Source organism: Miniopterus natalensis, chromosome 11 (assembly GCF_054644295.1).
Source record: "Miniopterus natalensis isolate mMinNat1 chromosome 11, mMinNat1.hap1, whole genome shotgun sequence".
Taxonomy (NCBI): Eukaryota; Metazoa; Chordata; class Mammalia; order Chiroptera; family Miniopteridae; genus Miniopterus; species Miniopterus natalensis.
Genome location: NC_142091.1, coordinates 16,859,251 through 16,880,678, shown reverse-complemented (window position 1 = coordinate 16,880,678; position 21,428 = coordinate 16,859,251). Strand labels below are relative to the sequence as shown.

Genomic DNA, 21,428 nt, shown 5'->3' with positions numbered 1-21,428 from the left:
CTGAATATAACAGATGTGTTACACTACGGAGATGAAAAGGCTGGGACAGCCACCAAAGGTGTTTTTTACGTTGTAGATTCCACTGCCACGTTGGTCATCTTTTTCATTGGAGACTGTCTTGCTTTGGTTTCCCCCAAAAGTGGACCTTCGGACTAGGGTTCATGTGTAATTAGTTGGTTTGTTAGGTGAAGAACGCACTTGAAACGGAGAAATGCAGGCAATAAAAGGGGCATTTATCCAGCAAATTACTATGTGGGTGAAAGGGGCTTAGTCTCATGTGAAATTAGGGTAAACTAATTACTAGAGCTAGTGTAGAAAATACAGGTTAGCATCATCTCACTTAGAGTATCTAAGGGACTTAGAGTATCTACGCACCAGCTCCTGTCAGTCCTTGTAGGTGGCTGTGGGGAAGAGGGGTTAATCCCCAGCACTCTAACCTGATCTCCCCACCCCAGCCGACCCCCAAGGGCAAAGTGAGCTCTAACAATCAGAGAAGACCAGAGTCAAGAAAATTCAGGTACAGCCCAGCTGGGCGTGGCTCAGCGGTTGAGCGTCGACCTAGGATCCAGGAGATCGGGGTTCGATTCCCGGTCAGGGCACATGCCCGGGTTGCGGGCTGCAGCAGATCAATGACTCTCTTATCATTGATGTTTCTAGCTCTCTCTCTCCCTCTCCCTTCCTCTCTCTGAAATCAATAAAAATATATTTTTTAAAAGAAAAGAAAATTCAGGTGCTGGCAGTTCCAGGCCCTGAGCAAGTATGCATTGACCTGATAAGAGGAAAACCATGGGCAGGGCACCAGTAGTGTCTGTTCCAGTGCCTGACAACAGACGTAACACTTTTAAGTCTGTATATGGTTCTCAAGCCCAAAGAAGCCTACCCCAACATCTTTTAGTGGTCGTGAGCCAGCTTCTGCTGGGACCCTCCTATGAGAGAGATCACCACCTTCAGAGGTAGCCATTCCCTTTATGGGCAACTGTTCCCCTCCCTGTCCCCTAAAAAAGAGTTTGTCCTAATTAGAAGCTGTTATAATTCCTAACATCTCCAAGTATAGAAGAAAATGAAATATATACATATATATACACACACACACGTGTGTTCACGTGCGTACTTCTTTCTCTTAAAATGTGTGACGAGAGCTCTCATTCCCTGTTTTCTCCCTAAATCTCTCCTCCCACTAAAAAGCAGCCTTCGTTCTGTTTGGCCTGGGCTCTATCTTCCTCTCCCCATCTGTGCATCGTACGCGCCAAACTAAAGGTCCTTCTGTTATCTTACAAGATTGTAGTTTAACTCCGCAGCTTGTTTGCAAAAGTTCCCTGCCTTCTGTTTTTCTTTTTATAGAACTGAAGAAAACTAACTAAACAAACGCTTTGGTGTTTATCTATAACAAAATATTTGGAAGCATCTTTAAAATCAGCATTCAAGGGACATTCAGGAGCTTGACATTTCTGTAGAAGAAATGACTGCTGAGAGTGACTGCCCTCATTACAATAAATGCCCAACATTTACGAGAGGTCATGTCTCTAACACCACCAGCTAGGTTGTGCTTTTGCTCCATGTCGTTGAATTTTCTGGAACTTGATAACTGGGAGAGGAATTTCCAGCTGATTTATAAAATCTAGTTAAGAGGGAAACTAAAATCATTCCTATTCACACTCAAGTGTGCCATTGCAGGTCTTTAGCTTGAAGATGGGGCTCAATATAACAATCACAACTTCATAATAATAATTTCAGGTAATATATATGAGCTCTTATCTCAAAAGACCCCTAAGTGCTGCATGAACCAATGATACATAAAGGATTAACATAAAATCTGGATTGAAGACCAAACTTGATTCATTTTCAAGTCTCAAATTGATCTTAGTAGTGTTCTTGACATTTATATTCTCATTAACTTCCTTATTTATCCAATCGATGTTTAGTAGGATCTATTCTCTCTTAAAAACTACCTTGTTCTCTCAATCAAATGATACCACCTCTCCTTGAAGCCCACACCACTTCCTTTACTCTGCTTTGGACTGCAGTCATAATAACCATCCTTGTAACAGCAGCACTGACTTATCTTTATAATCCTTGAATCCTGTAACCCTAAACTTGTACAAAAGGGACATTGATTGAACTACCTTTGTTTAAAGGTGGAGTCAAGACGGAAAATGTCCTGGATTCATTTTCCTCTAATTTTAATACATAAATAAAAATTTAAAAGTCCCAGTCCCATTCATAAAAATTGATTATGCCATAATTTGTTAATAAAACAATTGCGATGATGCCATCTGGCATTTACCTTATTGATATACATATCAATTGATTTTAGAACTGAATCATTTGACCAACACAACAGCTATTTCTAAACAACGGTTCATTTCCTAAAAAACTAACAAGAAAAAGTAATTAAAGGAATCAATCATGTTTTCTAAGTGTCTTTTTCTTGTAAAGATGGGTTCCTTTGAAAGTATGATCAGTGTAACTTGTATATCTTTCCTAATTCATCCTTTAGAACTCTACTATAGACACTCCATCATTATTCTTTGTCTAGTTTCATACTGTTACTTTTAAAAAGATACAGAATAAAAATGCATATTTCCTACTCCTACATTTTTCTGTCCTTGTGATAGGCCATCATTAATTACTGCAACCAAGCCCTTACCCTAGGCGTTGTTTTCCCTGACAACTGGTCAAAACATTCGAGTGAAGGTAGTGCTATTTTATATTCATCTCAAGCTGTTTCTTTCCTCTCTGTAAAGAAAAGCATTAGATGTACAGAGACACAAGGTTTGGTCTACATCCAAATTCAAGTCACTCAGGTGTTTTTCTTTTACATGAGATAGTCTTCTCTGTAGTTGAGATGATGAAAGATGTGAAACAACACCCATGACGTTGTCACTTTTACACAATCATATTTCTTTAATTAAATAAATGACACTCTAGGTATAAGATTCTTTACTGTACAGTATAAATTGGATTTTTTTTCTCAAAGAAACTTCCATCAAGTGGTGGATACTTAGCAGAAAGACCAAGTATCTTGCCTTAAACAATGGCTTCCCCAGGTCAGGGTAGTGAGTGTTCAAAGCAATGAAGCCTTTGCCACAATGTATGCAGGACATTTGTTTTTCCCCAGCCAGGATCTGGCTCAGCAGAAATGGTATTCTTTCTAACATCACCAGCCAGGTAAATAAATCTGCAGATCACTGCTCCCTGAGGCCCTCATTTCCCAGAATGTTGATGCATATCAAGCTCTGCAAAGCCTTTGCTGCCAGGATTCTTGTCACTTTAGTTCTTTGTGGTTTCTATAAGTCCTCACCCCTTGAAAATGTATTACATAACCTCTACTTTATTATAGTTCTTTGCCAGGCAATCTAGAACTGACAATGATTTCTTTACAAAGATACCCAGTGCAGAATTTCCACTGGTTTCACATCTTTTTAAGTTTTATAAGTGTTACATTTTAAAATGAATTTAAAAGAAAGTAGAGGTTTTTGACTGAGGCCACACAAAAATCACGAGCTGCGGGTGTTGAGAGAGAAGAGTCAGAATGAGTACGGGGGCTTCAATTCCATAGCCACAAAACAGAAAATTATGATGAATCAGTAAGATCAGTAAGAGATAAATAATGGATTGCCCAGTGGCAACGATCCTTGCTGAGGTCAAACAGTAAGAATCTCTAGTAAACTGAATAATAGTATGCAGTTTCCCAACTGAGTACCAACCATCGTGTTCCTTGATAGTCTTTTGCACAAGCTGTAGCTAAGATGCCCCAAAAATAAAAGAGCTTTGGGCTACTCATCCCATGATAAATCACTCAGGTTTGGGTTACCCATGATGATAACTAATTAAGCTGTTTCTTTACTGAACTTTCTTTATAATCTCATCTATTTAGTGCTTGTCTTCATCTTCATGGTGAGATTGTCAAGGGAAATTTATTTTAGATAAATTGTGGACAAGATAAATCTGGCAATATAAAACATGTAAAAAAGCTATGTAAATCATTACAAATGCGTAGCTGAGTGTTCCAAGAAAGTAAAGAAAACCTTCAGGGGTCAAGAATAAAAGTTGACTGCACCGCCCAGCCAGTGTGGTTCAGTTGGCAGCATTGTCCCATGTGTCAAGAGGTCACAGGTTGGATTCCCAGTCAGGGCACATTCACAGGTTGCGGTCTGGATCCCCAGTAGCGGGCGTGCAGGAGGCAGCCGATAGATGTTTCTCTCTCATCAATGTTTCTTTCTCTCTTTCTTCTTCTCTCTAAAAATCAATAAAAGCATTAAAAGAAAGGAAGAAAGGGAGGGAGGGAGGGAGGGAGGGAGGGAGGGAGGGAGGAAGGAAGGAAGGAAGGAAGGAAGGAAGGAAGGAAGGAAGGAAGGAAGGAAGGAAGGAAGGAAGGAAGGAAGGAAGGAAGGAAGGAGACTGCAGCAAAGGAAGTTGCCAAATTGGGTAGCTTGATTGGAAATTTAATGCTTACCCAAGAACAGGAACTATGGACTCGGTCAAGGCAATAAATGATACCTTAGATCTCATTATAAGCCAGACTACTGAAGGGCAACACTCCAATAAAGCAATAGAAAAAAAATCTGATACCTGTACAAGGAGTCAACTAAGTGTTTTCTGTCTTGGCCTGGGCTTAGTGTGGTGAGGGAGAGACCTTCTATGAGCATTCATCATCACAGCCTTCTATAGACAGATTGCATTTTGAATTTATGCACACACTGTGATCTGGGAATCTGGAAATGAGTAAATCATTATGAAAGTGGCCCTAGGACCATAATATCAACATTGCAGTATCTGTTAGAAGCAAACACAAAAACATCTTTGAAGGTATTTTTAAGGGATATTGGTTGAGAATTGTTGAAGGGCAATCCTCATAGTCAGGAAGCACAACAAATCCTGAACAGTATAAACAACAATTAGTGAAAATACAGAATACAGACACTTAAAGAGAGAAGATCTTAGATGTAACAAAAAGAAAGACAAGATGAGTAGTGATTCCATTTCATCAACAGCTGTGTATGCAGAACTGCTTCCCAGCGCAATTCGTAAGTCCTGGATTTAAATAGGGTTTTCCTGTATTTCATACACGAGTCACTAATTTACAAAGAAACACTTTTAGAGGATATTAAAATGCTAAAAACAATGTAATTTTTTCTTTGATGATGAAAGTACATGAAAATCTTATATTGTGTTGTTATATTTGAGAGCAACAATGAGGTGACAAAGCTGCTCATTATTGACTGTCATTTGCTTTTTTCTCATTGAAGGAATTTTTCAGTTTTAAAATAAGAGTTTTAATTTTTAGTGCAGAAATACAGTTGTACATTTTTTAAATCCTATTATTTCTTTTTCTTAAGTAGAATTTCTGGGTTTCTAATTTCCTAAAACTTCCTAAAAAACATTCTTGGGGAAAAAATATGAATCTAGCAGAGAGAAAGTGTCTTGATGATGTCTTCCCCTGTTTTCTTTATTATAATAAAATATTGCTAGGTCCACATGCAGGGGAGAATTAACTTCGTGTTCTGTGGTATTCGAGGTGTCTTAAAAACAGAGGCAGGCCTTGAAAAATACTACTTGCTGCTCACAACAATAATCCAGTCTACTCATAGAAAATCATTCTTACCAGTTGAAGACACCTAATAGTCCTTCATGTATTTCTATAAATTATTAATAAGTGAAGTACATTTAAATTTTTTGGAATAAAATCATTTTAAGCTTCTTATGTTAATATATATTTTTATAGAAATATATGTAAACTATTGATTTGTTTTATAATACTATCATTCTCTGAGGGGATTATGGCACAGTAGTATTTTTGAACAAGGTATAATGAAATAATCGTTCATTTATATTTACAGTGTGATTGAAATTAGTGTTGTGGGTTTTTTGTGGTTTTTTTTACTTTAACCTCTTAATTTTTAATGTGGCTAATGAATTTCTTTTAATTTAAATAATTCACTTTTATAAGGAAAATGAAATCATTTTCTCATCAACTTCTATAAGGAAGTATGCTAAAAAAAGTTAAAATTCTACTTTTTAAAAATATAATCACTCAGTAAAGTTAAACTGGTTTCTCTTATTTCCTTATATCTTCACAGATTGTGAGTGTTGGAAAGCATGTTAAAGGCTACCATTATATCATCGCAAACTTGGTAAGAACTCTTTATTTTCTATTTTTCATAAGAATTTCTTAAGCATTCCAGATCATTTCAACTGTGCCTTAAAATAACATTCCAATAAATGATTATACTACATTACTTACTAACCATTCTTACCAGTTGAAGAATTCTTACTATATTACTTACTAAACTTTGTACAACATAGGATAATATTTTTATTCCAATGGTCATTATATTTCTAATGTAGCATTCAATATATTTGTGTACATTAGCTTGATATCTGCCAAAATGACCTTTAAAGCTAATTACAATGTTTGCTTTACTATGATATCATTTGGTAAATTAAATAATGGCCTTTTCTCTGCATAAATGATAAATGTGCCATTTTATGAATAAAGATTGCCAGTACTTAGGGATATTACAAGAATGATGGAAACTGGTGACCCATGTTCTCTAATTTTAAGAAAAATAAGATTGAAATGGCTATTTAAGTTTTTTATTGTAATTCAAATTTTTAAAAATTATGTCAGCTTTTCACATGTTAAATAGAGTTGGTTATTGAACTAGACACATGCATCAGTATAAAATTCTTAAAGGCCTAAGGCAAGACCTCTTAAATTCTTGGCAAGGCTCACTAGGTATTTCTTGTTAACTGCCGTGTAAGGGCTAAACTAGCCATGCAGAGAGCCATAGTCATTGCTTTATTAGAGTACCATCTGCCCCAGGGCTTGATCTCAAAAGTGGTATATCTTAGAGAAATTCAGAATGTTTTCTTCATTTTCTCTTTTTCCCACCACATATTTCTTTGGTGAGGATCTTGTCCTTGAAGGAGGAAAAGAAATAAAGGCTGCATAGAGATTGAGATGTATCCACTGTCTTCATCACCTATAGAGACAGGAATTTTCAGTCTTTAGTGAACTGAGTTTCACTATGGAGTTGAGATATTAAAATACAGCAATAGACTGTAAACTATTGTATTGTGTTTCTTGAATAAAGTATAATTATGCTACTTAAAGGGTTATGAAAATACTGAGAAATTTTGACTTATGTTTTCCATTATTTTTAGAAGGCCTGCCCATAGTTTGGATGTTCTAATATATTTTATAAAAATTCAAATATATATAAATCTTAAAACTAGTATATTCTAGTATTAATCACTGTAAGACAAAAAAAATCTTATGTTTATGAAATGTTTGCATTCACAATTACATTATACAAGGAGATTCTATCAAATAGAGGGCTTTGACATGTTTTCTTTCCAAACAATGGAATTTTAAAAAAGAAAGTTGACGTGTTATACATTGTCATGCCAGAAATGAATTTCTGACATTGACAAACCAGTACATAATGGGAAGAATTAGTAGTGATAACATCTAATGGGAATCACAACCTATCTTAAACAGCCCTAGTAGATGGTAGCATATTTATGTTATCTGTGTAATGACTAACTAACAACATGTGAAGTAGAAAAAGATTTTGCTTGTATTGGGAAATATAACCATCATTCTCACTAAAGATAACCAAGCTTTTACCATGTGTAGTTGATATTATTATAACACATGACTAAGCCAGTAATTCATGCATATCTACGTTATAATATAGTTTATAAATATAGATTCTATTGACTTATTAGTTATACCTAAAAAAAATGACTTTCAAAACCAGAGAGATTTTTGTTTCATTGGGCCAATCAACAGCTATTTCTTGAGAACTATGTGCATAGGATTCCTAAATGTGAAGTCAATTCAGGACCAAAAGAAAGATTGTATTAATATTATACTTAATATTGAAAGACTGAGTTATTTTCCCCAAAGATCTCTCTCATCATTTTTATTGATTGTTGTCTTAAAGGTTCAAGCAAGGGATATTAGGCAAGAAAAATAAATATAAGACATCCAGATTGAGAAAGAAGGTTTTATATGTAGAAAATCCTAAGAAATCTAATAAAAACAAAACTATGAGAACTAATAAATGGATTTATCAGGGTTGCAAAATATAATGTCAATATACAAAAAGCATGTATTTCTATACACTAGCAACAAACATTCTGAAAGTGAAGTTAAGAAAACAATTCCATTTATAACTTACAATTATAATGTTCAATTAATGGGGCTGTTACTTAACCAACTCATCAAGACTGAGTTAGCTGGAGAAATCAAGATGGAGACACAGGAAGCTCCTGAATGTCCTTCATCCCACAGATGCTCACATGGAGCAGTTCCTCTGAGAGAAATCCAGAAAGTAGCTGAGTGACTCCTACACATCAGGCAACTAAGAAAGTACCCACATCAAAATGGGTAGAAAAGGCTGAGACACATTCTCTCTATAAACACTATCCCTGGCCCAGTGTCATACAGTTGAGAGGGAATCCCCAACTCCCAGCTTCTCTATGAAGAGCAAGGATTTGGACCACAAATTTAGCACGCCTGCCATTCAAGAGACAGATCCCAAACAAAATATATACCTCTGAAAGCCAGTGGGACATGCATCCACAAGACCCACAGGACTATAGAAAAAGAAGGCATTCTAAATGGGCACATGAGTACTCAGTGTGACTATGGCAACTGGCCTTAGCACAGAGGGAGAAAGCAAAAACGTCCAGCTCCCAGCCTTTTCCTGGAAGAGAACTGACTCTACTTTGCAACCTGCTGCCTGAGAGTCCATCTTCAAGGGTCTAGCTTCACACATGTAGGGGCTGGCTGTGATCCTACATGGAGCCCAGGGGAGCTGGTGAGCATTTATGCCCCTTTCCTTCCTCCAGCTTTCTCTAACTCTAAAACCAGGTTGCCAAGATATCTCTAAAAGTAGACTGTGCACATGCCTGGTACCCCCACCTTCTGCTTAGGCTGCCCAAGGGACAACTGAATCTGATAGCTAACTGAGCTTGCATTCACAAGTCCCATAGGACTGTAGCAACAACAAAGCAGTTCTCCATGACAGGTAGTGCACAAGACTACTTGCCAAGGCTACCCCCCAAGGGCTCAGTGTAGAGGAAACAGGCAAAATATCTTCTTTCCAATCTTTCCTTAAATGAGTTTGACTGCATACTTTACAAGCTGCTGCCTGAGGGTCAAGCTTATAATCACTTGCATCTAGGTGCTCAAAGAAGGCAGCTTGAGCAAACACACAGGTTTGAGAGACAACCAGGAGCTTAGTCTGCACTGGTTTATCCAGAAGGGAGTTTTAAAAAAAAAAAAAAACACAACAAAAAAACAGTTATAAAGATGCTTCCTGAGGTCAGGAAAGCAACACAAAAACAAAATGCAAAATGAGGATTTGAACAAAGAAACTGAAAATATAAAAAGGTACCAAACAGGAATCACAAAGCTGATGAATACAATAACTAAACAGCAAAATTCAATATAGGATTCAATAGCAGACTAGATTAAGAGAAAGAAAAGAGCAACTACTTTGAAGTCAGGCCAGTGGAATCTAACTAGATAAGCAAAAAGAAAACAGAATGAAAAAGACTGAAGATAGTTAAGGGACTTATGATATACCATTAAATTGATTACTATGTACATTATAGAGGTCTCAGAAGGAAAAGAGAGAAATAAAGGAGCTGAAAGCCTGCTTAAAGAAATAACAACTAAAAAAAAAAAAAAGAAATAACAACTGAAAATTTTCCTAAGCCAGGTAAAGAAACACACATCCAGATCCTGGAAGACCAAAAAATACCAAATAAGCTGAATCTAAAGAGACACACACTGAGACTCATTATAATTAAATAAAATAAAAACAAAGAATCTTAAAATAAGCAAGAGTAAAGTAACTTGTTATGTACAAAGAAACCACTACAAGACTATCAGTGTATTTTTCAGCAGAAATTTTACAAGCAAGAAGAAAGTGGTGTGATATATTCAAAGTGTTAATAGAGAAAAAACTGCCAACCGAAAATACTTTACCAGACAGAGTTATCATTCAGAATTGAAGGAGAGATAGTTTTCCCAGTTAACAAAAGCTTCTAAGAGTTGATCACTATGTGTGGCCTTACAAAAAATGTTAACGTTTCAAGCTGAAATTGAAGGACACAAATTACTAGCATGAAAACATGAAAGCTTAAAACCCAGTGGTAAAGGTAAATATATAGACAAATTCAGAATACTCCAATATTGTAATGGTGGTGGGTAAATCACTTCTAATTCTAATATAAAGGTTATAAGACAAAAGCATTAAAAAGAAGTATAACTATAATAATTTCTAGATGGGTACATAATATAAAAAGATGTAAATTGTAATATCAAAAACATAAAATGTAGGAGGGAATGTTTAAAGGTCTAGAGTTTTTGTATGTGTTAAAAGTTTAGTTGTTATAAGCTTAAATTAAATCGTTATAACTAAGGGTGTTTTATGTAAGCCTCATGGTAACCACAAAGCAAAAACCTATAGTAGAAACACAAAAGATGAAGTGAAAGGAATGAAAACGTCAGTGCACAAAATCATCAAATCACAAAAGAAAAGAGCAAGAGAGGAAGAAAGGAACAAAGGACCTATGAATCAGCTAGAAAAATATTAACAAAATGTCAATAGTAAGTCCATTCCTACCATAACTTTAGCTGAACATGGATTACATCCTGCAATTAAAAGACAGACAGTGGCTGAATAGATAAAATAAAGAAGACCCAACTATCTGCTGCGTACAAAAGACTATTTCAGATTTAAGGGCACACATAGACTGAAAGTGAAGGAGAGGGCAAAAGATAGTTCATCCAAATGGAAACTGAGGAAAGAAGGAGAATTTATACTTATGTAAGAAAAATTGGCTTTAAGCGAAAACTAACAAGAGACAAAGAAGGTCATTTATAATGGTCAAGGCATCAACTCATCAATAGACTGTAACATTTATAAATATATAACCAACATCAGAGGACCTAAATATATAAAGTAAGTATCAAAAGTCAGCAGTAAAATAATAGTAGGAAACTTCAATACCCGGTTTTCAACAATGGATAGATAACCTTGTAAGGCCATATCCCCCTTGAGGGCGGTAGAGGAAATGCTTAAATGAATGGGTAGTGTCAGAATGGGGACTAGAACTCAGTTCCCAAAATTTGCAATCTAACACATTTTTACTCAAATGCAATGACCCTGGTTAAGATGCTTGAACTTGGAGACATTATTTTACTTTTTTCTTTGTGTTTCTTATATTTTTCCACTTTCCTTCATTGAGCATGTCCGACTCCACCACCTATCTATGTTGATCATCAAAAATGCATACTTTAATCAGTGTCTGAGCAACCTAAAGCTTAAGCAATGTTAAGAGGGACTCTCTCTCATTCGACTTGACATTCCTTCTGTTACCTGTACCAGAGCTGTCTCAATGATTCAGATAACCTGTGAGCCTGAAATGCAGAACAGCACGAATGTTTTCTGCATTAGATAAAACTTAACGGATGAACGTTTATTAAATATCTATGATGTGATGGACATATACAGGTTTATATCAATGGCCATCAGATTATCTAAAGGTCTATAATTTATTAATTTCCTTTTCCCCCTTTTCCCTCAAAGGATGTATGGACTGTAAATGGAAATTAAAAGGAAAACCAAGTTGAAAGATGATCTTTCCGTAGGAGGTCACTAACCATTGTGGCATGCAGGTTTTGTTGAACAACCCATTTCAACACATAGGAAACCTCTCCCCTCTCCTCGCACTGCCACAGGGGGCATTGTTTACTTAGTTACTTAACCTCCCCCAGTGCAGAATTGCAATTTTATTACAATGTCACCCAGAACTTTAAGTTCCACAATATTCTCTGGGTAAAAACTGAACCCTAAATGACCACTGAAATAACTGTTTCCAACAAAACTGCTTCACAGTCTAGATCCTATCAATTTCCTATATAAAACTATTTTAAAATATACAAAATGAAAAAATATTGCCTGTACTCAAACAGACGTAACTAAAATTAACTTAGCCAGGCACCATTCATTTAGGTCATAACTGGAAGGAGTTTATAAGCAGATGTGGCAGTATTTTTCCCTTTACCTTCAGTAGAGCAGCAGGGTGGAATCAGAAATGTGAGCTATTATTTCCCAGACTTTACATCAGATGATTTTTCTGAAGGCTGTAGCTTTGCCTGTGCATCTTGCAGCTGAGGGATATGCTGTGAAAGGAAGCCCAGCAGGCCTTCTATTGTAGCCGCTGCTGAAAGAAAATAAAAATGTCATCAATTAGCAACTAATGCAATCACTGAATCACTGTGGCTCTCAGAAAACTGAAATTATTTGCTTGCCTGTGGGTCTGCCCTATATTCTCATAGAAACAAACAAATGTTCAACTGACATCTTACTAGCTAGAGATTGATGGACAGTATTTTCCCCCATTTCAAAAACATAGATTTGCTTTCTGGTGTCTAGTTCCTTTCCCGGTGAAATGAGAATGTTACTGATGAGCTGTCAAATTAGCTGGCACATAATAAGCTTGAAATAAATAAATACTTGTTGAATAATGAATTAATAATAGCTATTATTTACTGAATTCAAACCAGATGTGCTCGCTACAGTAGCATTAGCATTATCATGGTACATGTGGGAAAGTTACCGAGGTGGGATTTAGAGCCTAGGTTGTTTTCTACAGTATTATTACCCTGTCTCTCCTAGGGACATTATGATAAACACCAAAATTAAAACACACACACACACTCACGTATTTGTATAAAAATACACAGGGGCATGGAATTAAAAAGGCAAACTCAAGAGTCGTCTTGGCTCTAATACATAATTGCTGGGTGAGCTTGAATAGTTCTGCTACAACCCACTGAGCCTCAGTTTTCCTTTTTCATAAGATAAGGCTCATAGTAAGATCTACTTCGTAACCTTGTTATGAGAGCTAAACTAGATAATCTGTGCAATGTGCCACACAAAGTGCCTGATAACATAATAAGTCCAGCATCAATATTAGCTATTAATACACACTCCTGGGGTTTTCCATAACAACTTTGCTGAGTTGCCAGTAGACGGATCTGTTTCCTTTTAGGTAGCTGAACAGCGATGTGCATGATTTGGCTAGTAAGACAACCTTCTGTGTTTTAAAAAAACACACAAGAGTTTCCAAAAGCAGGGCAGAGAGGCCGTCAGTTGGATGGGCAACACCAGGCCTTCCTCTTACCCCTGATTCCTGAGCTGATTCCTAGTGTAACTGCAAGGACACTGCTGCATATTTGACTTCCACAAAAAATAAAATAAAATAGACAAGGCACTTTCTCTTAGTTCCTGTGACAATCTAATCAAATTCACGTTTTCAAAAGAAAGTTCACTGCATCTAAGAGAAACAAAAAAGAATGCAAACACAGACGTACAAACCATGTACCTGTGTGTGCGTGTTGTTTACTTTTCCCTGAGCTAATATCTTTGGTTTTATTAATTCACTCCCCTAATAAGCTTTTTGCCCTCTCCTTCTGATTTTTTGTTTTACACTTTGTATTGAGTATGTATTTTTGTAAGGCATTTTAAATACCTAATGGGGGGAAAGGAGGAACAGATACAAAACAAATTAGATAGATGATAACTGATGATAGATAGATTATAATAGATAGATGATAGATATAAATAGATAGATGATAGACAGATAGATAGATATGATTGATAGACAGACAGATAGATAGATAGACAGAGAAATAGAAAGAAAATAACTTTTCAGCATTATTGCAATTCGATTAACTACCCTGGACCAAAAGAGATGACAGCCTTCCCTCCCAGCATCCTCACTCCACCTGGTGGGCACCATCTTTCTTCTTACCACACAGGAGTCCATGAATGGCCTATATCTTGCTCTCTTCTCTTCCACTACAATCTCCCAGGATTATAAGGATTGTAGTGACTGATGTAATCAAAGCTTTTACCCTCCCTGGCTCAAATTACCAGCTCTGTCTGCTTTTAGACCACTTTGTAATTAAACTGAACCCCTAAAAAGGTATAACCCATCAAAGACTCATACCTTGATACCTTGATATTATCTTCACGTAAGACACATTTCTACATATTTGTCCCAGAGGGGAACAGTGTCCTCAACAGGAGACTTTTCGATGATGTCAGATTCATCTCCTGTATCCACCTTCCCCATGTGCTTCATAACAAGCATTCAGAGGCATTTAAGAAAAACATTGAGTTAAACCAAACTGAAAACACTTTTCTCATGTGTTAGGTTTTGAATGGCAGAATTTAACAGCTAAATTGACATGATTGGATCTTCCACCTGTTTCCAGTCATTACTTTATTAGAAATCTAGTTATATACACATATTGTTTATTAATTTATGTTACCATGGAAGAGCTGAAATGTATAATAATGAACTAAACTTAACAAACTGTCATATTGATTTTTATAGGGATTCAAGGATATTTCTCTTGAGAGGTTTATACACGGTGGAGCCAATGTTACAGGATTCCAGTTGGTAGATTTTAATACACCTATTGTAACCAAGCTAATGGACCGCTGGAAGAAACTCGATCAGAGAGAGTATCCAGGATCTGAGACTCCTCCAAAGGTATTTGTTCTCTTTTACCTTATGTATGTTTAGTACTTTTAAAATTTAAGGTAGAAAGTTCATGATGCAGTTTTTCTAGTAATATTTTGTTAGACATGGTTTGGTGGAGCAGAAGCATTTTGTTGCTATCACTGTGCTGCACTGGCCCTTAATAATTTCTAAATGTCTAATTTAAGAGTAGAAGTGGTAGATATTAGCTCATGTGGTTTACTATTATTATTATTATTACTTTACATATGAGAATTTCCATTAAAGATATTATATGCTTTTTTTTAGGATATGCTGTGATTCTAGAGAGGGAGGGATGGTGGGGAGAAAGAAATATCTATGAGAGAGAGAAACATCAACTGATTGCCTCAAGCACACTCACTGACCAAGCATCTAACCCAGGGAATTGAACCTGTGACTGTCCAGTATAACAATACTCACTCTTATTTAGCACAGTGACTGGTCCAAACACATCTGTTAAATAAGCAGATGCTACTTCTGGCATCCAGTATCTGAGTAACGATAAGCATTCCCACTCATTCTTCTGAGGAACTGAACAAAGATATACACTTCACGGCAATAAACATATATTAAATCTCAAGGAACCCGGTTCGGCAATTTGGAAGAGAAAGAGTGAGACAGCCCAGCCCTGCCGGGGCTCCACCACAGCAACACGCCACAAGGCAGGTGGCGCCAACTCTCACTTAGCTTTATATACTTCAGTGTTTCTACTTGGACATAAGGAAAAGATCTCGCCTGAAGGTCTTGCTTCTTTCAGCTGCATTAGAATTTCTGCTTTTCAATATGTTTTCTCTCATTTTCCAATCAGAGTCCTAAGATTGGATCTGTGGTCTTTGTAATCAAGTGATAATAGAAATCTCTGAAGCTACAGGCAATTATCAGTAATTTAACTGGGCCTCAGATGGGATGGTGCCTTATGTCATAAACCCACAGAGCCTCCAGACTCTTCCCGGTGACGGATAAGATTTTAACATTTACCATTATACTTACTTTCATTTTCTTAGTACACATCCGCTCTGACTTATGATGGCGTCCTGGTGATGGCCGAAACTTTTCGAAGTCTTAGAAGGCAGAAAATTGATATTTCAAGGAGAGGCAATGCTGGGGATTGTCTAGCAAATCCTGCTGCTCCATGGGGCCAGGGAATTGACATGGAAAGGACACTCAAACAGGTAACTCACAGTTTTATTTAAGTTCCATTTATTTCACATGCCTGTTTAAGTGGAGTATTCAAGAAAACAGGATAACGTATCTGAAAGTAAATATATATAACAATTGCCATTTTAATATATTGAACGATTATCATTTTTGAGACATTTCTAAATAGAACACTGGGTAGAATACTGGTGTTTATATCCTGTGTAGATGTTTAGTCGGGATAAGCTAGGTTATGCTGTACTAACAAACAACCCCAAGTTCCAGTGGTTTACAACCATAAAAGAGTGTTTCTCACTCACACACACACTAGAGCAGCAGGGACACTCTGCTTATTGTAATCACTCAGGGATCCATGCTGACAGCAGCTACCATCTTAATTGTTACAAAGAGAAATAAAGTTGTGGCAAGGTTTCAATGTGACAATTAAACTCTGGCCCAGTAGTGACATTCATCGCATTTGTTTACAACTCATTTGTCAGAAGAGAGTCACACAGGCCTCACTAACCACAAGAGGTTCAGGAAATATGAGCTTCCCTTGGGCCTAGAATGGGGAAGAACCAGACATATTCAGCAAACACAACTAATGATGACCTCAGTAGATCTTTAAATTGCCTTGTAACCTTAGATTAAATAATGTATTTATTTTGATCTTTTATCGCTATACTAACACTATTTTTCAGATGTTTAATGTATTATGTTTATATTTTTAAAATTACATTTTAAATGCACTGAAATACCATGGGTTCAGAACAGGTTACATAAAAATGAATAAAAAAGGCAATTTGGAATAAAATGCATGTGAGTATTTTTAAATATATTTATATTTTGAACTCCTTATATCTTATTTTTAATGTTAGCAAGGAGAAGTATGATCTGATGTGGTTATCAGGGTCATTTATTATGTGCATCTATAGATAAAACTGAAAAGTAACTATAAATAAACCACATTTCCACTCCTATAAACAATACTTCAATAGTGAGGAGTATCTGTCAGTTACAATGGAAACTTTATTATATAAAAAACAAAAAAAAAATATTCATCTTCTAGTTATATAGTAGAATTGCTTATACGTCTGGTTGAATATTTCTCTTTCAGATTCTATCCCAGGAGCTCAAATACCCCATCGGGTTTTAGTGAGTTGCCTATAGTTTATAGTTCAGCACCTATATCTACTATAAGCTTAGCAGATAAAGTTAAGATTTCTGTAAGTGAAATAGCAAATAAACACGTTTGGGTTTGTTTTATTTTTCATTTATAGGTTCGAATTCAAGGACTGACAGGGAACGTTCAGTTTGACCACTATGGACGTAGGGTCAATTACACAATGGATGTGTTTGAGTTAAAGAGCACAGGGCCGAGAAAGGTGAGCCACGCTCGAAATGTTTGCTTACTTTGCATCTGACATTTTTAAAGGCTTATAGGTGAAAGGTAACTGGATAGTCTACATTTTTAATGTGTGTACTTACAAATAGTACAGTCCTGAGAATCTGTGCTAAAATATAACTGATAATCATGTGCCAAAGCGGAAACAAACTAATTTATACACTCTTTATATCCTTTATCTAAAATGAATTCAATGTATTTTTTAAAGACTTAGCCAAAAGAATCCCACAAAACAAAATTCATGTTGCAGGAAAACACACAATGCAGGTAAGAGATACCTGCATGCAATCATTTGTAAGGGACAATGAAGAAAACGGTTTCTAATGGGGGGCATATTTAGAGCAGGCTGGATGTTCTTGAAGTAAGCAAGTAAACTCATTCAAGTGAGCAAAGGAGAGAGCAGAGAGAAGATTATTAAGATCAATGTTAGGCTGAGGAGGGAGAGAAATACCTAAGAAACTCACACCGAAGGGCCAGGGAGGTTGTTAGGAAGCTGTACGTGGCAGGTCCTTGGATTTGGGGAGGTAACTCTGCTGGTCTTATAATGTGACCGAGCAGATAAGCAGTCTTCCCAACATCTAAAAAATATACAATTAAACTGTACAGTTCCACCACAGTAATTGGCTATATACATTTTATTCCCATATAATTAACACATACTTTTTAACATTTTGTTTCTCTAGGATTAGCTAGGATGCCCAAAGAAAGAAATGTTCAAGTTATTATCTAAAAACTCTATTTATTTCATCACTTCACTGTTTATAAAAAACTTTCCCAAATATACTTCCCTGCTTTACTATAATAATGATGGCTACAATTTATAAAAAGTCTGCTGTGTCCCAAGCTCGGGACTTGATATAATTTAATCCTAACAACAAACTATAATGTTAGTACTATTATCTCCCTTTTTCCAATGAGAAAATCTTTGGTCCAATAGGTCATGATTACTTGTCCAAGGCCTGTAAGTGAGAAAACAAAGAATTTAACTCAGATATATCTGACCCCAGAAACTTTCTACATTATTACCTCCTGAGTAGACCCCACTCTAAGGGAGTTTATTTTGTAGTAGAGTAGAATACAGCAAGTTCCATATGATAGTTAAAGAGAAGGCATGTGGCAATTCCAAGGAGGAAGAGATCACTTCCAGCTGGAGGAAAACAAATCAAGGAAGGCTGCCTGGAGGAGGTGGGGTTTAACATTCACCATGAAGTTAGAGTTTGAATAGGTAAAAATGGAAGAGGCAAGAACCTGAAGACAAGTTGTAGGAAGGACAGTTAATAAATGGAAACGGTAAAGGCTTTCTGAGTTGTATTTTGCTCAGGTCTTTCATAGCACGTGCTTCTGCATACTTGTGAGGCGAGATTTTGAGCTGCCATGAAAACCATCTCTAGCTTTTCAGCCTCTTGTGCTACCTCCTTGGCTTAGCTGACAGCTAATACAGGGCAGGCTGGAGCCTGGCTGACCCAGAGCTGGGAAGCCAAGCTGCATGGTGGGCTCCTCTAAGAACACTGCCCCCGGCAAGGGACTGAGATATATTCCTGAGAAATTTAGGGGTTTCTATGTGAACACTGACTTGACTCACTCTGTCAGCACATGGCCAACAAGAAGGAAAGAGGCCCACTGTAAGCAAAGTCCCTCTGCTACCTGTGGAGCAGACAGAATACTCCACAGGCCCCTAGAAACACTGGCTAACCGGGGGGCAGAGGTAAAAACAGGCACACCTTCCTGCCACAAACTAAATCCTGCAAAATTAGCCCTAAGCAGAAGTTCCCCAAAATGCAAAAGACAACTCCACATTTCATAAAACAGTAAGTACAAAAAGTAAAATGATCTCTCTATGAAAGAAAGGATAATAGAAGAAAAGAAGCTGGCAGTAACTAGTGGTAACATCCAGTGGACTATTTATAGTACTGAATCCTTCATGGCCTAGTGAGCCAGGATGCTAACAAAAATTGAGCTTTTTTGAGGTGAAAGTTGAAGACTAAGTTGGGAGAGGGGGCAACAATGCATCTTCACTCTCAGCTAACAATCATCTAAGACGCTTCAAGGAAGTATAAAGTTTAAATGGTGTAGACACATCTACGTTTTTCTGAGGCAATGATCAACTTGGACATTCTGTCAGGAATATTAAAATTAAAAATGAACTACCATGAGAAACGCTATGCTGGTGAGACAGTGTTACACCTGGAAAGAGCCATCATTCTTGTAAATTGAACACTTGCCAGCAAGGAAGCTGCCTTTGGAAATAGATCAGAGTCAACCCTGAGTTTGTGTGGCTTTTGTATCAGGGAAACTGATTGAGGGTTTCATTAAGTTTCTAAGGATGGTGGAACCTTCCTGTCATCCTGGTGACCCCCAGAGGGAACGCTCCAGGGTCAGACTTGCATGGTTTCAGAAATTCATAATTGTAGAAAGTACGCTTATTGAAAGCAGGTTGTATCCTGGACACAGTAATGGAAAATCGATGTGCATTTTTAAATTTAATCCTCACAACAACCAGATAGTAAGATATATTTTTCTCATTTTATAGAAGAAAAAAGTAAGGCTCAGAGAAACTAAGTAACCTGCCCAGGGATGTTCAGCTAGAAAGAGATGGAGCTGAGTGGAAATCAAGGCTTGCCCGGCTCCAGAGCTCACGGTCTTGACTGCTAAGAAATGTTATGAATCCCAGGGCCTGTTAAAGTTCTCTTTAGGGCTGAAATTGAGCCATATTTTCAGGAAGAGTCTGATCAGATCAACTCTCCAAGGAACCAAGTCTGAGTAGAACAGGGGCTCCTCACAGTCCTTCAGTCCCTACCCAACCCCTTTTTTGCAAGCAAAGTCCACTATAAGTACAGAGATGTTCACTCTTACGTTATATTATGATGAGATTTGCACACAATTCACCTTTACAAGTCCAAAGAAGACAAATATTTTCTGACACCCCTTGCCAGTTTAGTAATTTGAATGCTTCCATATTTTTGCTCACACATTATAAAACTATTGTTCACCCAATTTCTGTCTTTAGGAAAAATGCCTAGTTTCCTGTCTGGTTAAAGGAGATCAGGCTTGGGAAAAGTTCTAGTAAATTATAAAATGTCATGAAGAACTAGAGAGAGAAATCCCACGTCAGGTGAGGCTCTAGGTCCGAACTTTCAGATTCATTTCTTTAGGAAGTGACCCCTGTATCGCTGTCCATTCCATATAATCTTACTTTCCAATTAAGTCCATGGCCCACATGAGATCTACCATTAAGTGTTCCCACATCACACACCATGGCTTTTTTCTTTTTTTTACCAGAATTGTACATGGATATAAGGCAAATGGATAGAGTTGGGTACAATTTTGCTTATTACTTTAATTTGTCGGCATTTCTAATCATTTATATTTGGGGGATAGATAGCTGCGAACCCACAGGCTGTTTTAAATGCAAACTGTCCAGAATGTGCCCGGCTCTGGGCGCTGCTGTTGTGGGAACTCGCTAATAAGGAAAAGTTGTCCTTCCCGGAGCGTGGGCTGCTGAGGTCCGGAGGGCGGCTGCCGCTTAGTGAAGGCTGAGCTCTAAAACCTGTCTCCATCTCCTACGACCGTCGTTGGAAAGGAGAATCAATAGGAAGCAGCTGACACGTTGGCGTGTTTTTTTAAGTACATGAAGGAATTGAGAGATGGTAGGCCTCAAGGCATACTTGTTTTGAAATTAAATTTATCACGGAATTATTAAATAAAAACCAGCTACACATGAATTCATGTGGACAATTGGAAATAATTGCTGAATTCACACACACTCATAATTTCAGATCACACTAAGTACAGCAAGCCGTATTCATGAAACTTCCTTTTCTCCACCTATTCTGTTATTGAGTTATATATACGCTATTTGTAAATAGTATAGTGCTTCTTTCTGACATGTTAATGCTTACTTTATTTTTTTTAAAGAAAAATTAAATTTTTTAAAAGGGGATGGGGGTATCCAAAGGAAAGGGCTACACAGCACTGAGCCAAAGGGTATTAGGCCGTGATGGCAGCAAAACCACACTTGGGCCAGTGAAACAAGGCAGAGCATAGAAGCAGCGACAGGAGAGCCCAGGCTGGGCTGCTGGGGCTCACTGGGAAGTCAGAGGGAGAGGGGGCCTTGGAGACAGGTTCAGGGGGTGAGCCCAGGACCAGCTGCCACTGCCCACTGCTCCCCTGGTCGCAAGTCTTGTGGGGTCCCCTCGGAGGGATGGAGATGGTGCTGGCATTCTCCCCGAATGGGGAGCAAGCTCTGGGTCCTTTGCCCTGAGCCTATTTATCTCTTTCTTGCAGGTGG

General features: G+C 37.3%; 1 protein-coding gene across 4 annotated transcripts in view; it reads left to right on the top strand.

Annotated features, from left to right (window-relative positions):
- The window catches only part of GRIA4 (glutamate ionotropic receptor AMPA type subunit 4), a 326,475-nt gene that overhangs the window by 240,714 nt on the left and 64,333 nt on the right, over positions 1–21,428 (top strand). For all 4 annotated transcript variants that reach the window (XM_087821568.1, XM_016207445.2, XM_016207446.2 and 1 more), the window contains 4 exons: positions 6,081–6,134; positions 14,431–14,589; positions 15,603–15,770; positions 17,016–17,120. In XM_087821568.1, the coding sequence (XP_087677694.1) occupies positions 6,081–6,134; positions 14,431–14,589; positions 15,603–15,770; positions 17,016–17,120 (486 nt within the window). The remainder of the gene's footprint in view (positions 1–6,080; positions 6,135–14,430; positions 14,590–15,602; positions 15,771–17,015; positions 17,121–21,428) is intronic.